General features: G+C 26.4%; 1 protein-coding gene across 1 annotated transcript in view; it reads left to right on the top strand.

Moving 5' to 3' along the window:
• Window positions 1–26,876, top strand: part of LOC100199700 (uncharacterized) — a 202,000-nt gene that overhangs the window by 100,500 nt on the left and 74,624 nt on the right. The window contains exons 17-19 of the mRNA XM_065813582.1: window positions 14,986–15,301; window positions 15,452–15,711; window positions 24,380–24,499. Of these exons, the coding sequence (XP_065669654.1) occupies window positions 14,986–15,301; window positions 15,452–15,711; window positions 24,380–24,499 (696 nt within the window). The remainder of the gene's footprint in view (window positions 1–14,985; window positions 15,302–15,451; window positions 15,712–24,379; window positions 24,500–26,876) is intronic.

The raw sequence follows: 26,876 nt of genomic DNA, 5'->3' as shown, positions 1-26,876 counted from the left end.
CCGGAAATGCTTATCAACCAATTTTAAAAACACTTTTCCTATGTTAGTAGAAACATTTTTGCTATATGGGGGGTTGAACTAAATTACATTTCTAGTTCTATTTTGTTTTTTTGTATTCTTTTTTTCAGGGTCAAATTTTAGTTCAAAATTTTCAAAACCACTTTTTTTTAGGGCATCTTCAAATATTCGTTTAGAGGAATTGAATACATTTTCATTTGAGGAGTTTTGGTTTAGTCTGTTATTAATTGAAATCGGGATTTGTTTTAGAACTTGGGGTGGATGGTTAGAGTTAATGTTAATATATAATAGTTCATCGTTTGGTTTTCAGAGAGGTTAAATGTGACATCAAGAAAATTTACAATTTTAAAATTTATGTTTATTTCGATTTGAAAGCCAATATTTTTAAAAATTTTTATGATATCTTTTCTAATTTTGTCGAGCTGTGGACCAGATTTGAATGCGAATTTGAATCACTTTCCAAATGAGGGCTTTTTTTTTCAGCATGACAGAGCCCTTATCATAAAGGAAAGTTGATGACAGCCTTTCTTAAGAATAAAAGCATTTCCATTCTTCCGTGGCCAGGTAATTCACCTGATGTAAACCCAATTGAAAATTTGTGGATTATTGTCAAACAGAGGGTAGCCCAGCATAAGCCAACAATCAAAGTCACTCTGATTGAGAAATTAATCAATGTATGAAAACATGACCCTGAAATCAAGGAAATGTGCCCAAAACTTATAATTGACATGCCAAAATGTATTTAACAGTTAATTTAAGCAAAATTAACATTATACACTATATATATGTGTGTGTATATATATATATGTATATATATATATATATATATATACATATATATATATATATATATATGTATATATATATATATATATATATATATATATATATATATATATATATATATATATATATATATATATATATATATATATATATATATATATAACGAATCTTATTACCTTATTCTAAGAATTTTACCGTAACACTACAATGTTGTTTTCTTCATATAGAAGTAAGATCTTGTGCTTAGAAGATCGTAAAAAGAAGCTATCAAAAAGCAGATCACATAATACATCACAAAATTTAAGTACTATAGACAGCTTCAAACATGAAATAAAATGCTTATTTGATATTAGTGTGAAAGATGTGCAGCAAAAAATTTTTATCAAACAAACAAAACACTAAAGAATAAAGAAATTTTTTTGAATGATTAACGAGGGAAACATAAAGCTGTGATGGGTGGAATAGACAAGAAGTACTTATTTTCTGCTTGTAGAAATCAAAGGAAATTAAATCTACCAAGAAGAGGGTGACTACTTCAAATAGTAAAATTTTAGCTTTTGAATATATAAGCAATTTAGCTGCAAATCAAGTTAGCATTGTAGAATTAAAATACGAAAAGAATAACCAAGGTTTTGAATATTAAAAAGAAAGGAAACCAAGATCTCATAAAAGTAAACTAGATTTTGTTGAAGTTATGCTACCTAAGGAAATCTTAAAGGCCACTGCCATTACAGCAAAGAGATACGGTATTCAGAGTTCAGCACATACAACTGCTATAGGCTAATGTCATTAACTCAGCTGGTGGAAAGATAAAGAATTTTGTTATTTCTCTTAAGTCAGCAAAGATCCATTCAAATAATGTGATTAGTGATAATGGTTTAAAAATAAAAGAAGATTTCATTAAAATACCCCAGGGAAAACTACTTTGTGCTCATTTTGATACAAAAGTAGTAAAAGAGTATTTTTATGGTGAAAAAAAATTGTTGAGCGCTTAGCACTAATGATTTCAAGTCCTAGAACTATACTATTTATTGTTCATTTAAAGTACTTTTATTCTAGTTCTGTTCAAAGGACTTTTTTATTATAATATCATTTGTAGTTCTCTAGCATGCATTATCTAGCATTGAACAACTCTAACAGGTTTGAATGAAGCAACGAAAAAAGGAACATTTTTAGAAGAAAAGGTTGAGATTTGTTCATTTCTTTTTTCTAAATTAAAAAAACAAATCATTACACCAAATTTAAATTACAGTTTTCCAAAGGCTTTTGAAACCAGAATTTATCTTGAATGTTCCTTGTTTACAAAAAATCTTACCATGTGGTGACTATAAGCATTTGGCAGAGCTTGTTTTAGTTTGGCTAGGCAATGATAAACTAGTAAATTTCAAGTTTCATAAACCTATAGCTTTTCATCATGCAAGGTTTCTATCAAAAACTATCAACTACATGACAATAGAACTGCTTACATTTTATTTGCAACAATTTGATATAAGTAGTGCAGAAGAAATAGCAACAGTTCTTCAAGTTGCTGAGTTTACTGGGCTATTATATGAAAGATGGTTTCTGAAAGCACCATTGGCAGCCTTTTTGCTTAGATTTATGTGCAATCAGGGACATGATCAAGTATGGTCCATTTAACAAAACAATTTCAATTGCAGCAACTAAAAGTTTTAAAAATCATTTATGGTTTTTTACAGAACAAAATGTTGTACCTGCGATGAAATGCTAGACGATAACAAGAGAAAAAATTGCCAAAATGCTATTTTTATACCCTAAGCCTTCAAGATTAACATTGGGAAACCATGTTTTCCAAACATCAACATAACGAAAATTCTAAAGTTACGGCAACTGGTTGAACCTCAAAGTTGAATTCTAATTCAACAGCTAAATCTATCAGCAATAGAAACAGAATGGATGCAAGTTAGCCCAAAGTAAATATTTCTCTAATTGATTTAATCTATTATACTTTTTAAGAATTAAAAATATTTAAAAGTATCAGTATTATTTCCGGAATTTGAGTAATTTTCTAAGATGTGGAGTCCTAAAAACATTCATAGAAATGTTAACTGTAGTAAATGATTATGCTGAGAGATGAGTAAAGCTTATCCAAGACTTTACACATATGTGCCAGGATGAGGGATTAAAGAAAATTTTAGTGCTTTCTTTTTCAAGCCACTGACAAAAATTTTCATCCAATACTAAAGACAAGTTTTCAAAAATTCTTTGACATGTGTTATGTAATTGTTACATTGTTTATGTTAAATCTAATTTCATAAATTTATGTCAAGTCATAAATTTTTATTGAGTTAATTGATAAAAGTTTTTTATTTTAAAACATTTTAAAATAAAAATTAAAAAAATGGTTATTTTTATTTATAAATGTTGTAAAAAAAAGCTTTCTATATCCACATATGTGCATAACTATGTGTAACATAATAAGAAATGTAGCTGAAGATTAGGTAGTTGCACCAAAAAAGTTAATTTAATCCAAGACCAATAAATGTGTAATAAAATGAAAGAGAATGAAAAATGCTTTCCAACAACACCAAATTTATGATGACATTATTGGTTCAAAAGTTATTGAGATTTTTAGTTTGTCCGAAGTGCCTTGACATCCTATGGACTTTATATAGAGAAATAAAAAAATAGTGAAGCAATTTTCTTTCAAATGTAAATATTTCAGAAAGTATTATGAATGCATTAACAAAAGTATATACCAAAATGAGCAGTTTCAAAAGAGGAATTTATTTGTACTAGTTGCAAATGAAATGAAATAAAGAAATTATCATCCATAAATTATGCAAATTACAAAAAAACGTTTGATGATTTTTTTTAAATAAATATGAATATTTCATAAGTTTTTAAGATTACATATAGGTAAAAAAAACACATCAAAATGAACAGTTTCAAGAGATGAATTTGAACTTATAAGTAGCAAAAGAAAAATTTTTTTTTCTTACATAAACAATAACAGTTAACTAAACTTCAAAAAATAATTTGCCAAGTATCATGTCAGCAATAATTGACTCAATAAACATGTCAAAATCCTCTGATGAGTCCTCGTCGAAACCCCAGTAAGATGTAACATACACAGTTCTCTTGTCTTTTTGGCTTTCTGTTAGTATTCGTCCATAAAAAATTTTGTCCTGTCCATTGTCTAGTTCCCATTTATGATTAAACAAATATTAGTCATACTTTGATTGCTTAACTTTTTTTCAAGAAAAGGTTTCTGGTTTGGGGCAACTTTTATAAATATTTCATTACCAACAGAGGCATTATTTAGCAAGACTTTTTTAATGTCTCGTTCCAGTTTCTGCCTGGATGTCTTGTTAGCCTTTTGAGATGCTTCAATCCGTCTCGTTTTAATGTTATCGTCTATCCCTTTACTTTCAAGCACTCCTGCTTTTCGGATCTGTGATCCTCTAGTAATAGAAAATTGTATTAGGTTTCTTTAAATATCTTCTGGTTTGGATTCAATCCACTGAAGAGTGTGATTCAGTTTTGCTTTAACTTTTGAATCTAGATATCCAATAGTGGCATTGGGGGCTTTTCTAAGTAGACAGTCTGTCATGCCAAGAGCACGTTCTGCATGCATATTGTTGGCAGGTGCTGATAGTGTGTCCTTCAATATTTTCTCAGTAGGGTTAGATAGAGGCCCAGATATATAATTGTGCAATTGTCTATGAATAACACACTCAATAGAATTCAGAAGAGTTGATGTTATTTTGTTGAGGAGCGTTATATCAGTTGTTTTCAGCAATGATGTGTGCACCTCGTCAAACATTAATTTTTGCCCAAAAATATCTAGATCTGTTGACAACAAATCATTGGAACTTTGTTTCATCTGGGTGATTCTTTGATAACAAATCTGGAACATGGGTACCTAAATTTAATGAAATGTAAAAATAAATGAAAAAGGGTACACAATATTCTTAAGCTAAAATAATATTAAGCAAAAACGATAGAAAGACAACAATTAAATGTGATCAATTTTACTAAAAATAAGTTTTAACTACTATTATTTTAAAATAAAATAAAAAATACCAGCTCAAGATTAGATTTCTGCAATACATTGCCATAAACTAGTTTCATCCACGGGCCTGTAATTACTTTTCCAATCAATCCTAGAGCTTGCAGCTGAGAGATGATGCCATTTTTACCGATGTCCCCAAAAAGAGCTTTACTCACAACATTTTTGTTGTGTCTGAAAGTAAATATTTCAAAATGTTAACTTGATTTTCAATTATATTTTTGAAGCTCTATCAATAATTTGTAAAAATTAAACTCTTACTTCTGAAGAAATGACTTTAGCAGCTGTAGATGGAATATAGCAACTCCAGCCATGTGAAAAATTACATGTACCCTGTTTCCAACATAGCGCAGAAAGGTTCCTGGAGCAACTCCATGTTCTCTCAAGAAAGACTTGAATGTTGCTGGTTCACCTTTGAAGCTATATCTAAAAATAGTTTTCAATTTGTTTTAGATTTAGAAATAAATAAATATATATATATATATGTATATATATATATATATATATATATATATATATATATATATATATATATATATATATATATATATTATGTGTTATATTTTTTTATAGTACCATACATCATATTTGTTATTTAAAAAGGTTAACAAAACAAAGAATATATAAATTAGATATAGTTGCCTAAGTTTTGAAAAGTTGTACAGAAAAGACACTACAGATCCTTCTTTTCCAGTGGCAGTTTTAATTTTCAGCTCTTTGTCTACATCAATGAGAGCTTTTTTAGACGCTGTAGCTATTCCGTCCAATGGATGCACATTGCAATGAAGTTCTAGAAGTTCAACATTAATATCCTGTTTTAGCAATTCAATAACACAATGATTCACAGGTGCCCTATCTGAAAGACAACTTTTAATTTTGGACAAAAAGATTTCTTTAACTGTTACTCTAGACTTCTGTGTAAAATCAGCATAAGTATCAGCTACTTCTTTCAATGCTGTTAATATGTGTGTGGCATAATCAAATGCTTTACCCCCTGGTAGTCTCATGGTAGAATTGGTAAGTGACTGCTTTTGTGGGTAAACACTTACCTTGTAGCTATTTTAAAAAACCATCTTCTGTTCTTTTAATGGCAGTCTTTAGCTTAACAACATCAGCCTTTGGCAAATATTCAGTTAAAATCTTTGTAGACTCTGCAAAAGTTTTTTTACTTTGATATTTTAGATATAAAATACACCCATTCTTAATAGGTATGTTGATTAGGGAAAAATTTTCTCCAATAAAACTCCATAAATCCTGGGTTGTTTTTCTCATTTTGAATTTGTGGACCTAAAAACGGAAAAAAAAGAAAGAATTAGATCCATAATATAATAATATATATATAGTCACAGATTCTAGAGTCTAAAATAGATCAATCAACAATTAAAAGTTCTAAGACTATGTCACTACTGACTAAACTAGTCACTTAAGTTCACTGAATAAACTTATAAAGTAATAAAGTCTAGGTCACTAAGTCTATATTTCCAATCTAGATCTAGAATAATCTACATTCTAGATCTAATAACTTACAATTATAATAAGTTCACATTTTAACAGATAGAAATAGATCTAGTTCTAGAGTAATCTAGAGTCTAGACTAGTATCATGGCTCCTTAGTTTTACTTTTTAAAAAAAAACGATCTCATTATCGATAATTGGTAGTCAGCCGACAATGGCAACTTGTACATTTGTGCTTAAAAATTTTATATTGTTGACTAAACTGATTGTAATACAATTTTAAAAAAACATAGAAAAACGAATTTGCTAGGTGTATGGTTAAAAATTAGATATGTATGGTCAATAGATAAATTTTAGTTAAAAAAACAAAACTTACCTTATTTCAAAGGGAAAAAACACCAAAATGGCTATGGATACACAAAAATAAAAATTTACTGATGCTTAGAGATCCTTCTTGTTGGTAAAATGAAACAAACAATGTGACTGAAAGTGGCTGATCTATCAAACAATGCTTGAAGCACTGACGTGCCAAAAAAGCATTTTGTAAAAATGGAACAGAAAATGGACGCAGATGTTGACGGTACTTCAGGATCCAATATAGCGGACTATGCAAGTCACTGCTCTAGTTGTATATTTCTTCTGCTGTCAATAGCTAACTTTAGAGCCTAATATTACATGTAAACCAGGCTTTTTTGAAAAACCAGGTTAAAATTTTAACATAAAAAACTTACAAAACAACACCTAAAGGTGACCTAATGGTCTCTAATTTGCTGAAATATTGTTTTAATTGATCACACAGATGTCCCAATTCACTTTTTTTTTTTAAAAAAACAAAACTTAAGGGCATTTAATTTTTGAGCCTGTTGGGCAGGGTCTAAACTTTGTGGAAATAAGTTAAATTTTGTTTTTTGTTGATCACAGAGTGCGCCCAAATACATGGAAACACAGTGCTTTTTGATTTTCAAAATAAGGGGTATATGTATATAAATATATATTTTAACAACTTTAAAAATTATTCTACACAATAGAGTGCTCAATGTTCTTAAAAGAACAGAGCAATTATATATTAGTAGAAAATCACTTAACAAAAATTTTTTCCATTTGACACTGTGTTTCATCAACAAAGATTCATCAGAAATGAATGATCAAATTAATAAAACTTCAATTTATACCAAAAATTAAATTACGGGAAGTTGCAAATGTCTTAACTACTGTAAATTTTTACACATTTGTGGAATTTGCTGACACTATTATAAAAAGAATTCTTTAGAAATGATTACTTATGCTATTTTTTTAAAATGTTATTTTTTTAAAATGACATAAAATAAACATTAAATAAACATTTAAAAAAATAGCATAAGTAATCATTTCTAAAGAATTCTTTTTATAATAGTGTCAGCAAATTCCACAAATGTGTGAAAGTTTACAGTAGTTAAGACATTTGCAACTTCCCTAATATATATATATATATATACATATACCCCTTATATATATATATAAATATATATATATATACATATATATAAATATATATATATATATATATATATATATATATATATATATATATATATATATATATATATATATATATTAGGGTGTTTCAACTAACATTGCTTTTCATAAGGTGCCCCAACCTTGATATTACTAATAATTTTTTTTTTATGATAAGATTACTCCTTGACTTCCCTCAATGGGTCCAAAGGTTATTTTTTGCCCGTTTTTTGCCCATATTTTGGACTAACTGAGGGGAGTGTTACCATTATCCAAATTAGTTTTTCTTTCTTTTTTTTTTGTCTTTTTATCTTTTTGAAGGAAATAAAAATATAATGTTAAGTTTAATTTTTTTTTTACTTGAACAATGAAGATCAATAAACTAAAAAAAAAAGCATTTTTAAGCTTTTTTGCACTATATTAGTGTTCTGCTTGTTAACAAGATACTTTACATATTAAAATATTTATATTTGCATAATAAAATCATATTTATGATTAGTTTCTGAAGTAACTAGTTGTCAAACAAAGTTCATGTTTATAAATTTATTTTGTAAATAAAGAATTCTTTACATAATCAGATTTTTTTTTTAATCTTCCTTTCACTCTTATATTTGTTTGATACGAGGTACTTTGTCTTTTATCCTCATTGTGCGATTTATTGATCAACTCCTATTAAAGAATAATAATTCAGGATTGATTTTTGAGTATCTCACCATCTGCTAAAGAGCTTTCATATCCTAAAGATTTTTAGACTATTAAATATTACACAAAATTTTCAAACAAAAAAAGGTAATAAAAACCAAAATGATTAAAAACTTTTTAGACATAGAAATGTCACCTGATATGGAGCGACAGCCGGAATTTCAGTATTTATAAACCAATCAGTTAATCAATCAAAGATAAGGCTTCCTTGAACTGTACCTGCAGCCAGCTATCAGAAATATCTTCAATTTTTACTTTGTTTAACACAATAGAATTTTGATAGATTGAGTTCAAATACATCTTTAAGCTTCTTAAACAAAAGATTATCTGGGCCATTTGTTTTACGGCTTGGATAAATGTTCCAGCAGTGAATAATATGCCTTTCATAGATGTGATGCCTACATGCTACGAGAAGTAGAGGTTTTTCAAGCTCTGCAGCTAATCTAATGCACACACTTTTTTTATTACCAGTATCTACAGAAGTAGTATCAAAAATGCATCCTTGTAATTTATCAAAAATATCATATTGATGAAGAAGTTTTATGATTGTATTCTTCTGTGTTTCTCCAGTACTAGAGTTCAAATGAGGAATCCCAAGAAGCTTACTTTGTCCATCTATCCTGATGGAAACAGTAAGTCTGTCAAGTTGATGTTCTATTCCGTTTGTGAACTCCTTAACTATTTTTCCATCAAAATGGAGAATAATTGGTAATGATGAAGATTTAACAAGATCAATAACATGTTAGTTACAACTTGTTAGTTACAACTTTCTCTTTAACTCTAAGCGCAGTTGAAGAAGATATTGCAAAATTAGTAACATCACCTCCAGAAATAGAAATAACACTTGCCACTATTGTAGTGTGTTGTCTAACTGAAAGTCCCTCACCTATTGCTGTGAGAGCTGTTTTTTTTAAATATTTTTTGGTAAAAAAACAACAGAGGTAGATTGTTCTTTTTTTATATCTGCTACATATTCACAGTCAGAATTATTATCATTACTTGAAGAGTTTTCTAAACTGTCTAAATTGTCACCATTGTTTAGTTTAATTTCCATGTTTAACATCGAAATTAAACTTTCCATGTTTAACATTTTGTGGGATCTCTTAATAGTGTACGTAAATCTTTTATCATTTGTTCCTATTCTTCCCATCCTATTTCCAAGTCAGTCCAAGATAAACGCAATATCCTCATTTTTGGCTTTGGATGTCCTTTTCCTGTCTTCAGTTAGTCCTTCTTTTTTTTTACTAATCCAAATAATATCTTCAATTAGTCCTTCTTTTTTTTTACTAATCCAAAAGCATTTAACATTTCTTCAAAAAATTCCTCATTCCTTTTTGTATCTGTTGGGCTGTTCCTTTTACTATTCTTCTTTAACTTGTAATAGTTGTTCACCATTTTATCAATCTTCTTTCTTTAAAATGCAAAATTTATTCAATGTTTAAAATAAAGATAAAAATGAATTTGTTAATAAATTTTGATTTCATAATTTACCTGATATTTTTAAAGATTATGATAGGGAATCCTCCAAGAGTCCATGACCTTACTAATTTAGACATTACACAACAGTCAGCTTGTGGAGGGCATCTGAGCTCAAATGAATTAATTTTGAAATGACATCTAATTAAAACCATTTTCTTTACTTTGGGATTCAAGTTTCTTAGATATAGGTAGTATTGCAAAACCACTATGCCAGTAGGAAGTTTATAACATGAAAGATTTGCTCTAACTTTCTTTACTAGAAATACTTCAGCCTTATTTCGAGTAACCTTCAACTTCTTTTTTGGTGGCATTTTACTATTAAAAAACTTTTTTTAAGTTAATTAGATACTGAAAAGATAAATGATAACCAAAATATAAAATAAGTTAAAAATCAAATTGCATACACAAGATAAAATATAATTGTTCACAATATAAAACAAATATATGTGTATTTAAAATATAACAGAAAACACATTAAAATGGTACATAGGGCGAAGGTAGTAAAAGATAGTGAAATATAGTAAAATAAATAAATATTTTTTAATTTTTTGATCTTCATTGTTCAAATAAAAAAACAAATTAAGCTTAGCATTATATTTTTATTTTCTTCAAAAAGATAAAACAACAAAAAAAAAGAAAGAAAAACTTATTTGGATAATGGTAATACTCCCCTCAGTTAGTCCGAAATATGGGCAAAAAACAGGCAAAAAATGACCTTGGGAAGTCATGGAGTGATCTAATCAAGAAAAAAAAAAATTATTAGTAATATCAAGGTTGGGGCACCTTATGAAAAGCAATGTTAGTTGAAGTTCAAAAAAGTCATTTTTTTGGAACACCCTAATATATATATATATATATATATATATATATATATATATATATATATATATATATATATATATATATATATATATTGTTCTAGAGTTTGTTGCAGTTGGGAGTACGGAAGGGAAAAAATGATTCTTATGCCAACAAATACGTCACTTTTAATTACTTTTGACTTTCGTCCAACATTTGCTTGTTGTCAGAAAGTAAAAACCATTAATTTAATTACAAATTAATCGTTTTTTAAAAAAACCTTAAAAACGCAAATTTAATTGACCAGAATGTTTTTAAAAACATTCAGAATGTTTTTAACAATATAAACAATGTTTTTATTTTTATTTTTTTTACTGTAAATCATGCGTGTTTTACAAATAGAGTGCTCAATGTTCTTAAAGAACAGAGCAATAATAAATTTACATAAGTTACATATAACATTTTCTTTCAAAAGATATTGAAATAACTATTTGTTTCTTTGGTTTTGAGTAATTATTAATCAAACTGACATGCAAGAACATGAGGTTGTAAAAAAGTTATATCCCTAATTTGTATATACATTATATATATAATGTATATATATATACATATATATATATATATATATATATATATATATATATATATATATATATATATATATATATATATATATATATATATATGTATATATATATATATATATATATATATATATATATATATATATATATATATATATATATATATATATATATATATATATATATATATGGGCAATTCTGCAAGAGTGATGGTTGTTACATTTGACATTCTTTAAGCTATTAAAAATGACTTGAAACTTTACAGAAATTTTCATAGTTTTTACTTGAAGTTTTATTAGCATTTTTATGTTGTTTTTTTTTTGTAGTGAGGGTCATAACTGTGACAGTTGTAACAAAAAAACCAATATTTAAAAACCATAAATAAAACAACACAATCAATGATGTAAGAAAAAAAGTATAAATGGTTATTAAAAAATATATATATATGTATATATATTTATATATATATATATATATATATATATATATATATATATAAATATTTATATATATAAATATAAATATATATATACATATACATAAATTTATATATTGAAATATATATATATATATATATATATATATATACATATATATATATATATATATATATATATATATATATATATATATATATATACAGATATATACAGATATATATATATATATATAAATATATATATTTATATATTTATGAATTTATATATATAAATATATGATTATCTTAAAAACTTTCCCAAATACACTATATGAAGCAAGCTTATCAAGAATACCTGCATTCCAAATGTTATCAAAAGCTTTTTATTTGTCAAGAGCAATAGCCCTTGCCTTGCTGCTTCCATCTAATGCATGAATCTTTCAGTCATAGCAGTTAGCAAGTTACTTTACTTACAGGCAACAAATTAGTTATTTCTTCAAGTGAATAAGATTTATCAGCTATCGCTTGATAAGCTTTGATGGGACTTTTGTATTTGTTTCCAATAGCTGAGTTTTAGATATAAAATTAATACTGCTGTTGATTGTTGATGGTTTTTGGTATTTTCATTTGACAACTCATCTTTTTGGTATTTTCACAACTCGGCTTGTAAGAACTTATCTTTCTGCATACACTCAACACTGATTCATTAACTTGAAATGCCAACTTTTTTTACCTAAATCTATAGTAGTTTGTTTTGATACCCACTCTGGCTATAACACTTTAAGTAAATTCATGAAACTTTTCCTGTTGATTGTCATAAATGGAAAATAAAGTGCAGATTTAGAACATCTGTCATCAGAATGAATTTCTGATTGCTTTGATGAAGGACCAAAGTAGTGCTAATTATGACAGATGGAGTGATGAAAAATCTAATATTTTTGTTTCTTAGATAAAAAATCTTGAAGAGTGACTATCATGATCAGACAACAACAATCACTTTATATTGTTTTTGTCTGAATAGCAGTCAAACATTGTTATAGACTTAGAAGTGCACTGTGATCTTGGCTCCTTTGTCATTTGCAGAAAATGGAAGATTTAGAATTTTTTAAACAACACCTTTTGAGGCCATGTGAGAATTGATCCCTTTTCACTTGAATATGGTGTGGCTCATTGCTATATCTCCTCAAAAGGAAACTAAAATATTTACAATTATGCATTTCTTATTTTCTTTTATCTTTTAACAACTTTCCCCTCTCCCAGCATAAGCTAACTCATTTTGAGCACCATCAACTCCATAGTTAACAAACTGGGGTTTTCATTATGACTGTAAATTCTTATGGTATCTATATTTCTCTGCTATACATCTATTTCTAATTGATTTAAATCAAAAATATTACTTTTTATAAGTTCTTTAACTATTTTGTTAAGGTGATTACATGCCATTTTTTTGTACAGTTAAAATCATAATTTATAGATACAGTTTCCAGTCTCTTTTGTGATATTTTTTTAATATTTTACATTCCAACATTCCAAAGGAATTTTTAGGTTTTTTTGTTTGGAGTGCTTGTTTAGCATATGGAGAAAGCTTAGTGATATGATATCCACAGAGGTTTTTACAGACTTGTTTTCTTACTTCTAAAACATTCAAAAATTCCTTGTTAACCCTGACTTGTTTATACCTTAGAAGCATAAAATAAATTATTGAAATTACCAGAAAACTAAAAAATACAAGATTAGTTTTAAAAAAAAATCATAATGATCATCAAAAACACATTTTTATTAATTGCGATTTGGACAGTCTATAAGAAAAAGGTTTCTTTTTCTACTAATCCGAAGAAAAAGGTTTCTTTTTACTAATGACTCTTCTTCATCTTTGGTGAAAATTGAAAAATATTCCTTCTTTTCAATTTCAATGATGATATAGTCATTTGTTAATTAATTTTTTAATCTTTGATAAGTGGAAATTTTCCTGTATTGATTGTGGCTTAACTACATTTATTGCTGAATTGATACCATTTAACTTCTTCATCTGCTTATTTTTAATGTCTTTGACACTTTTTAAAACATTCCATCTTAGTTTGCTTGTTGATTTTACTCTAAGATTGAAAGTTTTTCAAAACCTTTTTTTTTTTTACTTAAATAAACATCTAAACTCACTTTTGTACTCGCACTTACAAATAACTTTACTTTTTTTCTTTTTAAAAAAAAAAGTTTCATTCACTTAACTTAGCATTGTGTAGTGGAATATAAAGATATACAAGAAAAGTGAACCAAACACCTAAAAGTATAATCAGCAGGAAAAATAAAAGTTTTATGCAGAAATTCATTGTATATAGCCATAATAATATAAACCAAATTGGCAACAACACTACCTATTATTTAACCTAATAGTTTGATGTCCCTTATGAAAAAGGTGAGTCCCAAATTTTTATAAATACTAACGACATAAGAACCCTGTATCCAAAAAAAAAAATCTTAAAAGTAAATTTAAGAATCTGGCCAAATCTTTTGAACTTAGCAGGATCTTGAAAAATATCTAACATTATGAGATAGCACCTGTATTCAGCTAGTTGAGATTTTATTTGATAATCATTTAAACGTTTAAAAATAAAGGGTTTCAACTATAAATTTTAAAATAGAGGTTATATATAGCTAACGTTTTTTAGTTATATTCAAGCTCTTGGACGTTTATATATAGCTAACGTTTTTTAATTATATTCAAGCTCTTGGACTCAAGATCTTATACAAACAAAGTTTACATTTACTAATGAACAGCTCATAACTGCCAGCAAGCATTGTTTTCTATTTGCTTTTATGTTTTGCTTCAAAGTTACAGAATTAAAAAGTAAAGAGTTTTCTGTCTGTAGACAATCCATAAAGAAAAATTCTTTTATGATAACTTGTGAGGATTTTTTTGTTATTTAAAAAGATATGTAAAAGTGTTTAGCAAGGCGACAAAAAAAAAATTTTGAAATTTTTTTTTTATTCTTGCTAAATACTTTTAATTATCTTTTTAAATAGTCTTGCTAAAAAGTTTGAGTCAATCTTTGTAATTTAAAAATAATGATGGCCATTAATTTTAAATTACAAAGATTGACTCAAACAAGCAAATATTTTATACCATCTCATTAAAATTGAGTGGTGTCAATGACCAATCAATTTTTCCTATTACCAAGTTTCAATCAATTTGATTTTCTAACACTTATTATTTTTCTTTGTAGATAATGGAAATATTTTTCAAATGGATGAAAATCATTCTCTTTTATATCCTGTTGTTATGGTTACAGACTATGGAGTGTATACAAATTTTAAAACTAATTTTAGTTATGAGTTTACAATTATAAATCATTTCTTCAATAGTTATGATTTCAAATGGTTTAATCGACAAACGACATTTAATTATTGGCCTATATCTGACTTCACAATCTTGTTTTGGTTTAAAGATATAGAATTACATCGGATATTTATTATGACATTAGGCTCAATTGATTTTATAAGGATTTATGCAATCACTGATAACAATAAGCGAAGCGTAGTGTAAGTATTATTTTGTTTTTTACTTTTTATCTTATATTAAATGTTTAAACAACTGATTACTTCAAATTAAATAATTTTATATTTAATTGAATTTACTAATATTAATTTATTATATTAGTAACTAATTCATATTATGTATTACTTTTTTAGATTATACATAATTGGTAGTATAGTTTGGTCGGGTAATATAATTTCTTCTAATTGGCATTATATAGTTATTCAGTATTACAAAAGCAGTTCCTGTATTTTATTTCAATTAAATTTTCAAACAGTAAAAACATGTAATGTCATTTTCCCCTCTGGACATGTAAATATATTTCTACGCTCTAGTGTAATTTGCTTTCAAGTTTATGATAAAGTTTTATTTTCATCTATGATTAATGCTGTGCAGTTTTGTCCTCTAAAACAATGTGAGTTTTTGTCCTCTAATTTTTTGTTCTATGAAATCTAATTTTTTTTTAAATAAATTAATATAAAAATAAAACTATTGAACAAATATTGAACAAATTATATGAAAAATGGCAAATATGAACATATAAATTTTATATTCAAATGTATATATCCATATGTATATATATATATATATATATATATATATATATATATATATATATATATATATATATATATATATATATATATATATATATATCCATATGTCATATTTGAGCTAATTTAAATGATGTTTTACAAGTAATACATTGAAATGTAGAGTAGAGATTTATTAATTTATTTATTAAATAGTACATAGAAATGTAGGTTTCCTCTTTTTGAGGAAAGATTTTAATAGTGATGTTAATTATTATTGTTCCTAAAGAGATTTAACAAAGATTTATAGGGTTAAAACAATTACGAGAATATTATAGTGAAAACGTTCTCCTGGTAAGACAAGGTTTTTTTGCAGCTGTATTTAAAAAAACATTTTGGCTCATTCAAATAATAAATACAGTATATAAATTGAAAATGTCAGTTTTGTATTTTTTTTTCAACTAACATTTTTTAATGCCATTATAAATTGTATATTTTAATAATGTTAATTTGATAAAAAAAGTATTAACTGATAATAATGTTAAGTTTCATTACTTAACTAAAAGCCCTCAAACAAACTAAATTTGTTATTTTACTCTAAAATCTACTGAAAACTTATTTTTAAAAATCTTACTCAAATATAATCTTTCTGGCTTATTTTACTTTAATGTACATAAAATTATGCTTCTAAGAATTCTTTGAAATGTTTAATTTTAGTTTAAACATTTTAACTTTTAGACATAAAAGTTGTTAAGTAAAAAACCACTTTCAAACTTTTAGAATTAAATAGTGAAATGATTTAATGCTGGATAGTTTTATTAAAAAATTCAAACAATTTTTGGTAATCAGAATTTAAATGTTTGTCAATTTTAACAAAGCAAAAAGTAATGTTTTATGTCATAACACTAATGCTTATGTTCAAAACACTTTTATAATACACATAAGCCTGGAATTTTTATCATGTTTATAATACACATAAGCCTGGAATTCTTATCATGTTTATAATACACATAAGCCTGGAATTCTTATCATGTTTATAATATACATAAGCCTGGAATTCTTATCATGTTTATAATACACATAAGTCTGGAATTCTTATCATGTTTATAATACACATAAGCCTGGAATTCTTATCATGTTTATAATACACATAAAGCCTTGAATTCTTATCATGTTTATAATACACATAAAGCTTGGAATTCTTATTATGTTTATAATACACATAAGCCTGGAATTTTTATCATGTTTATAATACACATAAGCCTGGAATTCTTATCATGTTTATAATACACATAAGCCTGGAATTCTTATCATGTTTATAATACACATAAGCCTGGAATTCTTATCATGTTTATAATACACATAAGCCTGGAATTCTTATCATGTTTATAATACACATAAGCCTGGAATTCTTATAATGTTTATAATACACATAATTCTGGAATTCTTATCATGTTTATAATATACATAAGCCTGGAATTCTTATCATGTTTATAATATACATAAGCCTGGAATTCTTATCATGTTTATAATATACATAAGCCTGGAATTCTTATCATGTTTATAATATACATAAGCCTGGAATTCTTATCATGTTTATAATACACATAAGCCTGGAATTCTTATAATGTTTATAATACACATAAGCCTGGAATTCTTATCATGTTTATAATATACATAAGCCTGGAATTCTTATCATGTTTATAATACACATAAGTCTGGAATTCTTATCATGTTTATAATACACATAAGTCTGGAATTCTTATCATGTTTATAATACACATAAGCCTGGAATTCTTATCATGTTTATAATACACATAAGCCTGGAATTCTTATCATGTATATAATACACATAAGCCTGGAATTCTTATCATGTTTATAATACACATAAGTCTGGAATTCTTATCATGTTTATAATACACATAAGTCTGGAATTCTTATCATGTTTATAATACACATAAGTCTGGAATTCTTATCATGTTTAAAAAAAACTGTACTAGCTTATATATATATATATATTTTTATGATTTTTATTATTTAAGTTTATTTATTATTTAAGTTAAAACAAAATTTTTTGGTTAGAAGCTTTGATTCTAATGATAATAATCTTTTTTTAAATTCTTTTTGTGTGTGTATCAGATATATTTTTGTGTGCGTGTCAGATATATTTTTGTGTGCGTGTCAGATATATTTTAAAAACAAAAACAAAAAATATTTTCTGATGCATAAACTTATTACTTTAAAAACCGTAAAAAAAACTGAGTAAAAAACTTTAAAAACTGAATAAATTTTTCTCCTTTAGCCTCTGAGTAAACCTTTCTCTTAGCTTTGTCTTTCAGCCTTTTTTTTTCAGCTTTTCAAATAGCTTTCTTCTTTAGTTATGGGATATCAAATATGCCATCTCATTAACTCTAAAAACAGCACCATTAAACAGTTTTTAGAGATTTTGTATTTACTTTTCAGAGAGCAAAATTTTACTAAAATCTCATGCTGTAATCAAGTGCAAACATGAATTTATTAGATAATTATTATTATTAAATAATTTATTTTTACAAAAATAATGGTTCATTTTCACAAAAATATTATACGATCTGATTTATTTGGCATTTTAAGAAAAAAAATACAGAAGGTACAGGTAATACCAAAATTACTCTTATGTAACACAAAAAAAACATTTTTACATGAAATAAGTTTTTGGGTATGATATCTTGTAGAGTAGTGAGAAAGTGCAAATGTAAAAAACTTAGTAAAAGGTAGATTGACAAGATTATGTATATTTTTGTATGTCATTTTAACGTCAAATTTTATTCTACAGCATTAGAGAACTTCAAGATTGAAGGTGTTGAGTTGAATACTCAAAGGAATACAACATCTTTTACAGAAAATTCTATTGAAACATTTCTGAGCTTTTTCTATCCGGTGTATATCTTTTAAAAGGTAAGGATTCCATACTGAGGTGTAAGATTCTAATATAGGTCAAGTTAAAACTTTGTTGGCTCATTAAAAGATCGGTATTGTTACTGAAAAAAGATTTTACAAGTAAGTACAAGAATGTGCCTCGTCTGCAATAAAAGAACAGTGATTGGAAAACTTCATATCCAAAAACAAAATTATACCAATATCTTGAATATTTTTAATAGATTCAATAATTGTACCAATGTTCATTGAGTGTGAATGTAATGGTAAAGGACAGTTGCCATAGCGTAGATGAAAACATTTTTTTGGTTACTATTTTAAGTTGCTAAATATTTGACCATTCTGAATTTTTTTCGTCACGCACCTTGCCAAGGTATTGACTGTTAAATACTTAAGGCGTGTGTTGATTCCATTGTCTCTTATTTAATACAGCTTGTTGTCGTCCACAAACAACTTGATGCCACAACCACCATTGATAAATGAGGTTACATTGTTTACAAAAACGAAAAATAAGATGGGACCTAAGACAGTCCTCTGAGATATTTCACTCTTCACAAGAATTTTGTTTAAATTTGAGTTAATTACACAAGCACATTGAGAAAGATTTGTTAAAAAGTTTGTAATCCAGTTTAGCAATTTGTAATTAATCATAAAAATGCAGTTATTTAGAGTGATTTAGAGTGAGTTACAAAATCAAAGGCTTTCTTAAAGTCTATATAGACAATATCAATATTGTTATTGGCATCAGTGGTCCTTTTGTTTAATGTTGCTAGCATCTGTGTACAAGTGGATTTACGCTTTAAAAAGTTGCATTGATGAACAGAAATTAGTTTATTCATAAGTAAGTTGTAAAACATTCTACAATAATTGACTACATAACTTTAAAACAATGTATGTCATAGAAATAAATCTTTAGTTTGTGGTTAAAGATGGGTTTCCTTTCTTAAAGATACTATTAATAAGATGAGGGGCTTTCTATAGCAATTTTCCAGATAGCAGGTATGACATTTTTTAACATAGTCAATTCAAACAGAGTAGAAAACAATAGCAATGACATTTGCAATTGATTTTTAAAATATTGTTGGGTATCTATCAGGTAATTTGGAAGACTTTGATGACAGCTTTTGAAGAGTTGACTCAATAGAATTGTAAGAAAATATTACAATATTTAAAGAATTTGAGTTTTTCTGCAAATCTAGGGCAGGTGCAATACCATTATCTGAACAAAAACAAAGATGCGATTTTTCACTATCATCAGTACTAAGAAAACTATAAAGTCAGAGTAGCGGTGCAATAGAATTACAGCATTTGAACTTTGCCTTTACAAAAGAATAAAACTGGGCAATATTAGCTTTATTAACTAATCTATCTTTCTTACTGATAATACATTATTTATTTCTGGATTGTGTAAATGAGAAAAAACCTTGTATTTGACTTGAATGCATTACTGGTTCTTTTGTAATCTCTATAGAGAATATGTTTTTTGGAGACTAATTTTTGAATGGCTAAAGGTTGAATATTGTTTTTTCTATTGCAAAGTTCTGGAACATTTAATGAAATAAATTAGTTCAAATAATTACAGATAATTTGCCAGAATAATCAACTTTTCTTGATTATGTTTGGCTAACATATACCAATTTACATTAAGTAAGTCTGTGTGTATTTCTTGTAGTCAGCTTTTTGAAAATTATATTTGGTTGGTTTTTACTGAATTTAGAATTATCTAAATGGAATCTTGTGACAACTTGAGACAGACTGTAGCTCTGAAACTTTCAGAATTTGTGTAGTGCTGATGAACGCGTTTTAAAAATGTTTTTAGGGCAAATAACAAGAGGGTCCATAGTCCGCGGCACTGGGCCCATGCCCCACTTATTTTCTCAAAAAAAAATTTTTTTTTTTTGCGTTTTCAATAAAATAAAAATAACTTTGGAAATATTGTCTTCAAAAAGTTTTTTGGTTTGTACTTGTTCCATTTTATTTAAATATTTACAAAATAAAATACAAAAATATAAAGTGTCAAATGTTAAAATTTGCTTAGATGCATCAGCAGACAAAAAATACATACAGCCAGTTGTTACAGGTGTATCAATAATACAAACTGTGTTGGTAATTGGAAGCCAACACTCATCTGCTCTAGATGGTCGTAAAAGTTTATTAAAAGTACTGTGCGTGTGCATAAATGTTACAATAACATCTTGCTCAATATTATCAGTTTCATTTATCATACCAATTCAATGAAATGTATCATATTTACACAGAATACATAGTTGAGTGTACACAGAATACATAGTTGAGTTGTACACATAGTTGTACACAGAATACATAGTTAAGTGTACACAGAATACATAGTTGTATTACACAGAACACACAGTATTCGACAAATTTCAATGTATTGATGTTAATTTGCTGATTAGGTTGAATACTTTGAAAACTAGAAAAAGAAACATGCCTGTTATATTAAAATCTTCACTTCTTTGTTTAAAGGTAATAGTATCTATAGATTCTGGGTTAAATTGATGATAACTCCTAGTTCCAGGAATTATTCTACTCAATTCTATCAGTCTATCAAAAAATAATCCCTTTAATATTATTTGTACAGTAGTCAAACATTTTGTTACAATTCAATATCTGGTCATTTATGGGCTTTTGTAGACATTTTTATTTGCAGATAATTGTTTTACAGTGTCACCAATACCATCACATGGTGACTTACGATGACATTACCATTGAAGCAAAAAATGTCCACTATGCATCAATGTCAAAATCATCATGGATACAAATATCTTAAAGGTTATTTTGGTTTTTATACTGTGCAGCACAGTCACCTGAATAAAGAATCTTTGAAATATTAGGATAGTTTTTTTTAAACAATTAACTACTTGTGTCTGAACTTCATACACAAAACCAATTGCTCATTATCTTCTGACATATAATAAAATGACTTTTCTTTAAGCTGGTCATTTTTGTTTAATAAAAAAAGGGCAACGGTGTGTAATACGCATTGACTTTGGCACCAATTGTAACTTTAAATTTTAACTAGAATCACAGAAATGTAGTTTTCTGGAAAATCACTTAAAACGATACAACAGTCTTTTGCCAACTTTTTTTTTTGTTGCCTCAGCTATCTTGTTTGACATTTTGCAAATGTAGGAATGAACTGTTAATTTGTTTATTGCCTCTGATACCATCAATTTGTATTCTTCAATTGTTGCTGTCTGACAGATAAATGTTCTTCTGTTTGTTTTCTTTTCAATTCAAAAATTTTAAAATTATACAATGTAAAATTCTATTAAATCATTATTTTAGATGGATGACTGCTTTTAATCCATACACTTGCAAATAAAAATCTTATAAACATTTTTACTTTCTTAAAACATTTAAAAAAGATCACTGAATACACTGAATGATCAAAAATGGAATAGAACAAACATAAACCTAAAAAACATTTTGAAGACAATATTTTCAAAGTTATAAAAAATTTGTTATTTAGAAAAGTGGAGCATGGCTGCCAGTGTCCCACCTTATGGATCCTCTGGTCATCTGCCCTGGAAACAATTTTAACACACTTTCATCAGGACTACACATATGCTGAAATTTTCAGGGCTCTAGTTTGTCTGAAAAGTAGTAAAAAATCACAAGATTCCGCTACAAAAAAGTGGGGCCCATGACCCAGCCCATCCTAGTATCTTGGGCCCTGAAAACAACTTTAACATGCACCTTCATCAACGCTACAGAAATGCCAAAAGTTTTAGAGTTCCACCTTGTCTGAAAGGTAAAAAATCAGTTGCAATATTCAGGTACAAAAAGTGGGGACCATGCCCATATATGGATTTTCATATATGGATAACGATCCATGTATGGAAATCCATATACTTGCAGATCAAAATCTTTATATTTTTTAAAAGATTAATAAATATGGAATGATGTGTAACATATTTTTTTATTGATATTATCAAAGCCATATAGGTTTCTTGAGCATCATAATCAGGTATATAAAAGATTGCCTAAGTTTTTTAAATTGATGAATACAGGTACTTATTTATATTAATATTTCATTGGATTCGCCACCCTTGAAAATAGGCAGTTATAAATTTTTAAGTAAAAAGATTAAATTTTTTCAAAGTTATGTAACTTGAAACTTCTAAGTAAACGTTACAATTCTAAGGGGACAAGACGGGCCTGGCCCACACCTGTTAAAACTAAAATGGTTATATTTCAGAATCTTCTTGGAGCCAGTTGCTAAAATTTTTCAAGGATAACTTATTTTACTAAGTACTTTCAACTGTATAAAAATCAACAAAATCTGAGATATAGGGTAACATTTTTAAAAATTTCTGGGTCATTTGACATGGAATTACCCTATATTATACTTAATATTATGCAAATTATTTGAAAATGATTTGCCTATAATAGTATAAATATAAAGTATAAATAGTTTCTATATTAAATACATTTTTGTAGTTGTTGATTAGTATTAGATCTAAAAGGTTGTTATGTTGTGTATTATCAGATACAAGCTGGCTTAAAGCATTTGAAAAGCATGTTTCTACAAATAGATCATAAGAAGAATCTCCAAAACTAATTATTTAAAATAATGATTTTTGCAAAAATGATGATTATTGAGCTTATATTAAAAATAACATGGTTTGTAGCTTTGCTTGCTGGTGTAACTTTATTTGGATTTTGTGACTTAAATACTTACATTTACTGCATATTTACTGCAGTTTTTTTTAGTGATTTTTTGTTTTGTTTGTAGTTAATATAAAGACAAGATGACTCTCGTTTTTAATTAAAAATGGGATAAATTCTGCTTTAAAAAAAGAAAAAAAAATTTCATAAAAAAAGTCGACTATTTTTATGAACAATTTTCTTGACTAGGAAAACATATGCAATAAATGAAATGTCAGGAAAAAAATTAAAACTCATGAAAAAATCCTTTTGAAAGTTTTATGTTCTTAGATTTAAAGTTTCTTTAACTTTAGTTAACTTTTAAGTAAAAGAACATCATAGTTTTAATATTATGTAATTTTATTTTAATGGCGTAATAGTTATTTGTTAACTGTTGTTCCATAGACTAACTCCTTTCTAGTTAAGTATCTATCGGCAGGTAACTATTAAAATTATTAATAATAGAATAATAATAAGGATAATAATAATAACCATAATAATAATATTATTATTACTATTATTATTATTGTTATTATTATTATTATTATCATTATTGTTATTATTGTTATTATTATTATTATTATTGTTATTATTATTATCATTATTATTATTAACAACAATAATAGAACAATAATATTAATACACACATTTTAACACTACACACAAGCATATAGACCTCCTTTAGCAGATTCAATTCAGCATTGTCCTAACATATTTTGCTTAAATTATTATTTGAAATGCTAACATTAATTCAGAAAGTTTATCAGATAAAAAGAAAATTTTTTTTTTTTCTTTGTCAAGATAAATGTTCTTTTGTAGCTGTTCAAAAAGTATTGAAGCTCAAATGACTATTTCAGTACTAAAGTATATTAGAAATATCCTTTTATTCTTTATAATGAATTTATTATGCTCGTTTAATAATGATATATTTTAGTTTGTTATTTGTACTTTTTTTAACAATTTCAGGGAATCTTGCATGCACACCTCAAAATAACACATGTGAATGGTGCAATCCTTTATATGGAAGATGGGAGAATTTTACTTGGCACTACATTATCAATAACAATATGAGTGAATGTTTTCAAGGTTTTTTTTGTTTATTTGTTTTTTAAAATTTATTGTTTATTGTTTTATTATACTTTTATCTTGTTATGTGCATTTTTTTGTTGTATAATCATTATTCTTTTATATATTTCATACACTATATATTCATCATTTCACATGATATATAAACTTAAGATATTTCTAAGCAAGTCCTACAATAAGATTTTAGTTAAAAAATGTTTATTTGAAACACAATTTTTTTTCCTTGGAATCAAAGTGTTTTACTTCAATTAATTATGTCTAAAGAATGTGGAAAAATGACTATATCGAGCAAAAAATTAAATGATTACAGTGCAAAGAAAATTCATATGTATTGAGGAAAAATAAAAATTTGTTATACTTTTGTTAATTTGTTTTTTTAAAAAATAACAACTGCATTTTGAATAGACAGAGTAAAAAATCATTCAAAAAGCTTCAGAAAGGAGTAGATTTTCAAGATTTGCACAACTATAAATCACTTTCACAAAGTAGCCCTAAAATATAGTACCCGTCATGTTTTCATTTACTTTGATAATAATATTCAAATTTCAATATATCTTGATGTAAGGACCAATCATGCTCCTCTGAGTAAACTCCAATATTGTTAAATTTATTAAAATGACCATTGAGGATATTGATATTGAGTGCCATTCTGCATCCCATTTTGGCATAACTCTTTATGAGAATCTAAACCAACTTCACTAAGTTTTTCACAGGAAGAACTTTAGAAAGAACTTGACCAAAACCAAAACACAAAAAAAAATTAAAAAATTAAAAAAAAAAAACTAAAATAAAACTCATAAAACTTAAATGCTAAGGTTATTTAAATTATGTATTTAATTACGTTTAGAATAATAAACTGCAAATCTTTTATCTTTACTAATGTTTTTATAATATTAAGAAATCCCTTTTAAATAAACTAACAACTTACTTCTATTGATTGTTTGATAAATACAAACATTTGATTTAAATTGTAGTGTTTTTTTTTACAAATTTAAAAATTGTAAGTTACCATATAAATACAAACTAATAAATAAATACACTTTAAAAAAAAAAACTAATTCTTTTTAAGATCATTTGATATTTTGTTTACATACATTTTTAAAAATTTATTCTTAGAAAGTAATACACAATAAAGGAAAAATATTTAACTTTAAAATGCTTTGTTAAGTAAATGAAGTAAATGAAGTAAATATTTGTTTTTGCAACAAATATTTTTATCTTTTATGGTATATTAACTTTAATTATTCTTATAAAAAATTCATTAAAGAAACAATCGTTGTTTAAGTTGTTGCTTATAAAATTGAAAGAAAAAAAATTTTAATTTTAAAGAACAACATTTATTATAAAATACATTAATGTATAAGTAAAAAAGACTTTGTATAATCTATATAATAATGCTGAACTTAATAGTAGTAGTAGTAGTAGTAGTAGTAGTAGTAGTAGTAGTAGTAGTAGTAGTAGTAGTAGTAGTAGTAGTAGTGTCCTTTTAAGTGTGTTTGACACAGAACTCTTGGCAGACATTGCAACCGAGGTAATGGCAAGAAAGAGTTATAGTAGCTTTGTTTTATAAGAAAATGTGAACAAAAGTGTATGCAAATAGCTAACATATGTAACTTCAAATTATGTATGTTAAAACATTCTAAAACATATATCAAGTTTTACAGTTTTACTTTCACTTGAAAACTGCATTGCGTCAACCTCTCCTTAATTTTGATCTATAGCATTTATTTCCATTAAAAAAAATTATTATATAGTTTTAGAAGTTCGTAAATCAATGTACCAGTGTGGCCGAGTGGTTAGTGCGCAGAGGTTTTAAACAAAAAAGCCATGGTTCGAGTCCTACCACCAGTACCTTTATTTATTTTAATTTTTTTAAGAATTTTAAAAATACAATATACTTGTAAAGTTATATAGAGATTAGATACAAACATATGTAACGATATTATACACTTTAACAAATAAAAAGTTTTTTGAATTAGCTAAAAATTCTAAAAAACACCATAAAATATGAGTGAAAATCTGTTGCATTTGTGTCATGATTGAGATACTTATGTTATTTTAGTTTTACATTTTAAGTTTTTTTTACAACTAACTGGATTTCGCGAAAGGAAAATGAGCATACAGCATGTTTATATATAGAATGTAAAATCTATAGAACTATAAAGTTATTTTGTTTTAGCATTTTGAATAACAAAAATTTAAAAAAAGCAAGCTGATGAATTAAACTTGCCACACCGTGACCGCAACTTTTTTTTAAAACAATATGGAGATTGAAAAAGTATGTTTTTAATAAGAACATAATTGAAAACTCTAATTTCATGTTAAAATAAACCATTTTATTAAATTTATTATTTTTAAAAATAATTAAAAGTTAAAA

The sequence above is a fragment of the Hydra vulgaris genome, chromosome 12 (assembly GCF_038396675.1).
Source record: "Hydra vulgaris chromosome 12, alternate assembly HydraT2T_AEP".
Taxonomy (NCBI): domain Eukaryota; kingdom Metazoa; phylum Cnidaria; class Hydrozoa; order Anthoathecata; family Hydridae; genus Hydra; species Hydra vulgaris.
Note: the sequence above shows the minus strand (reverse complement) of the source record. Positions and strands in the feature narration are given on the sequence as shown.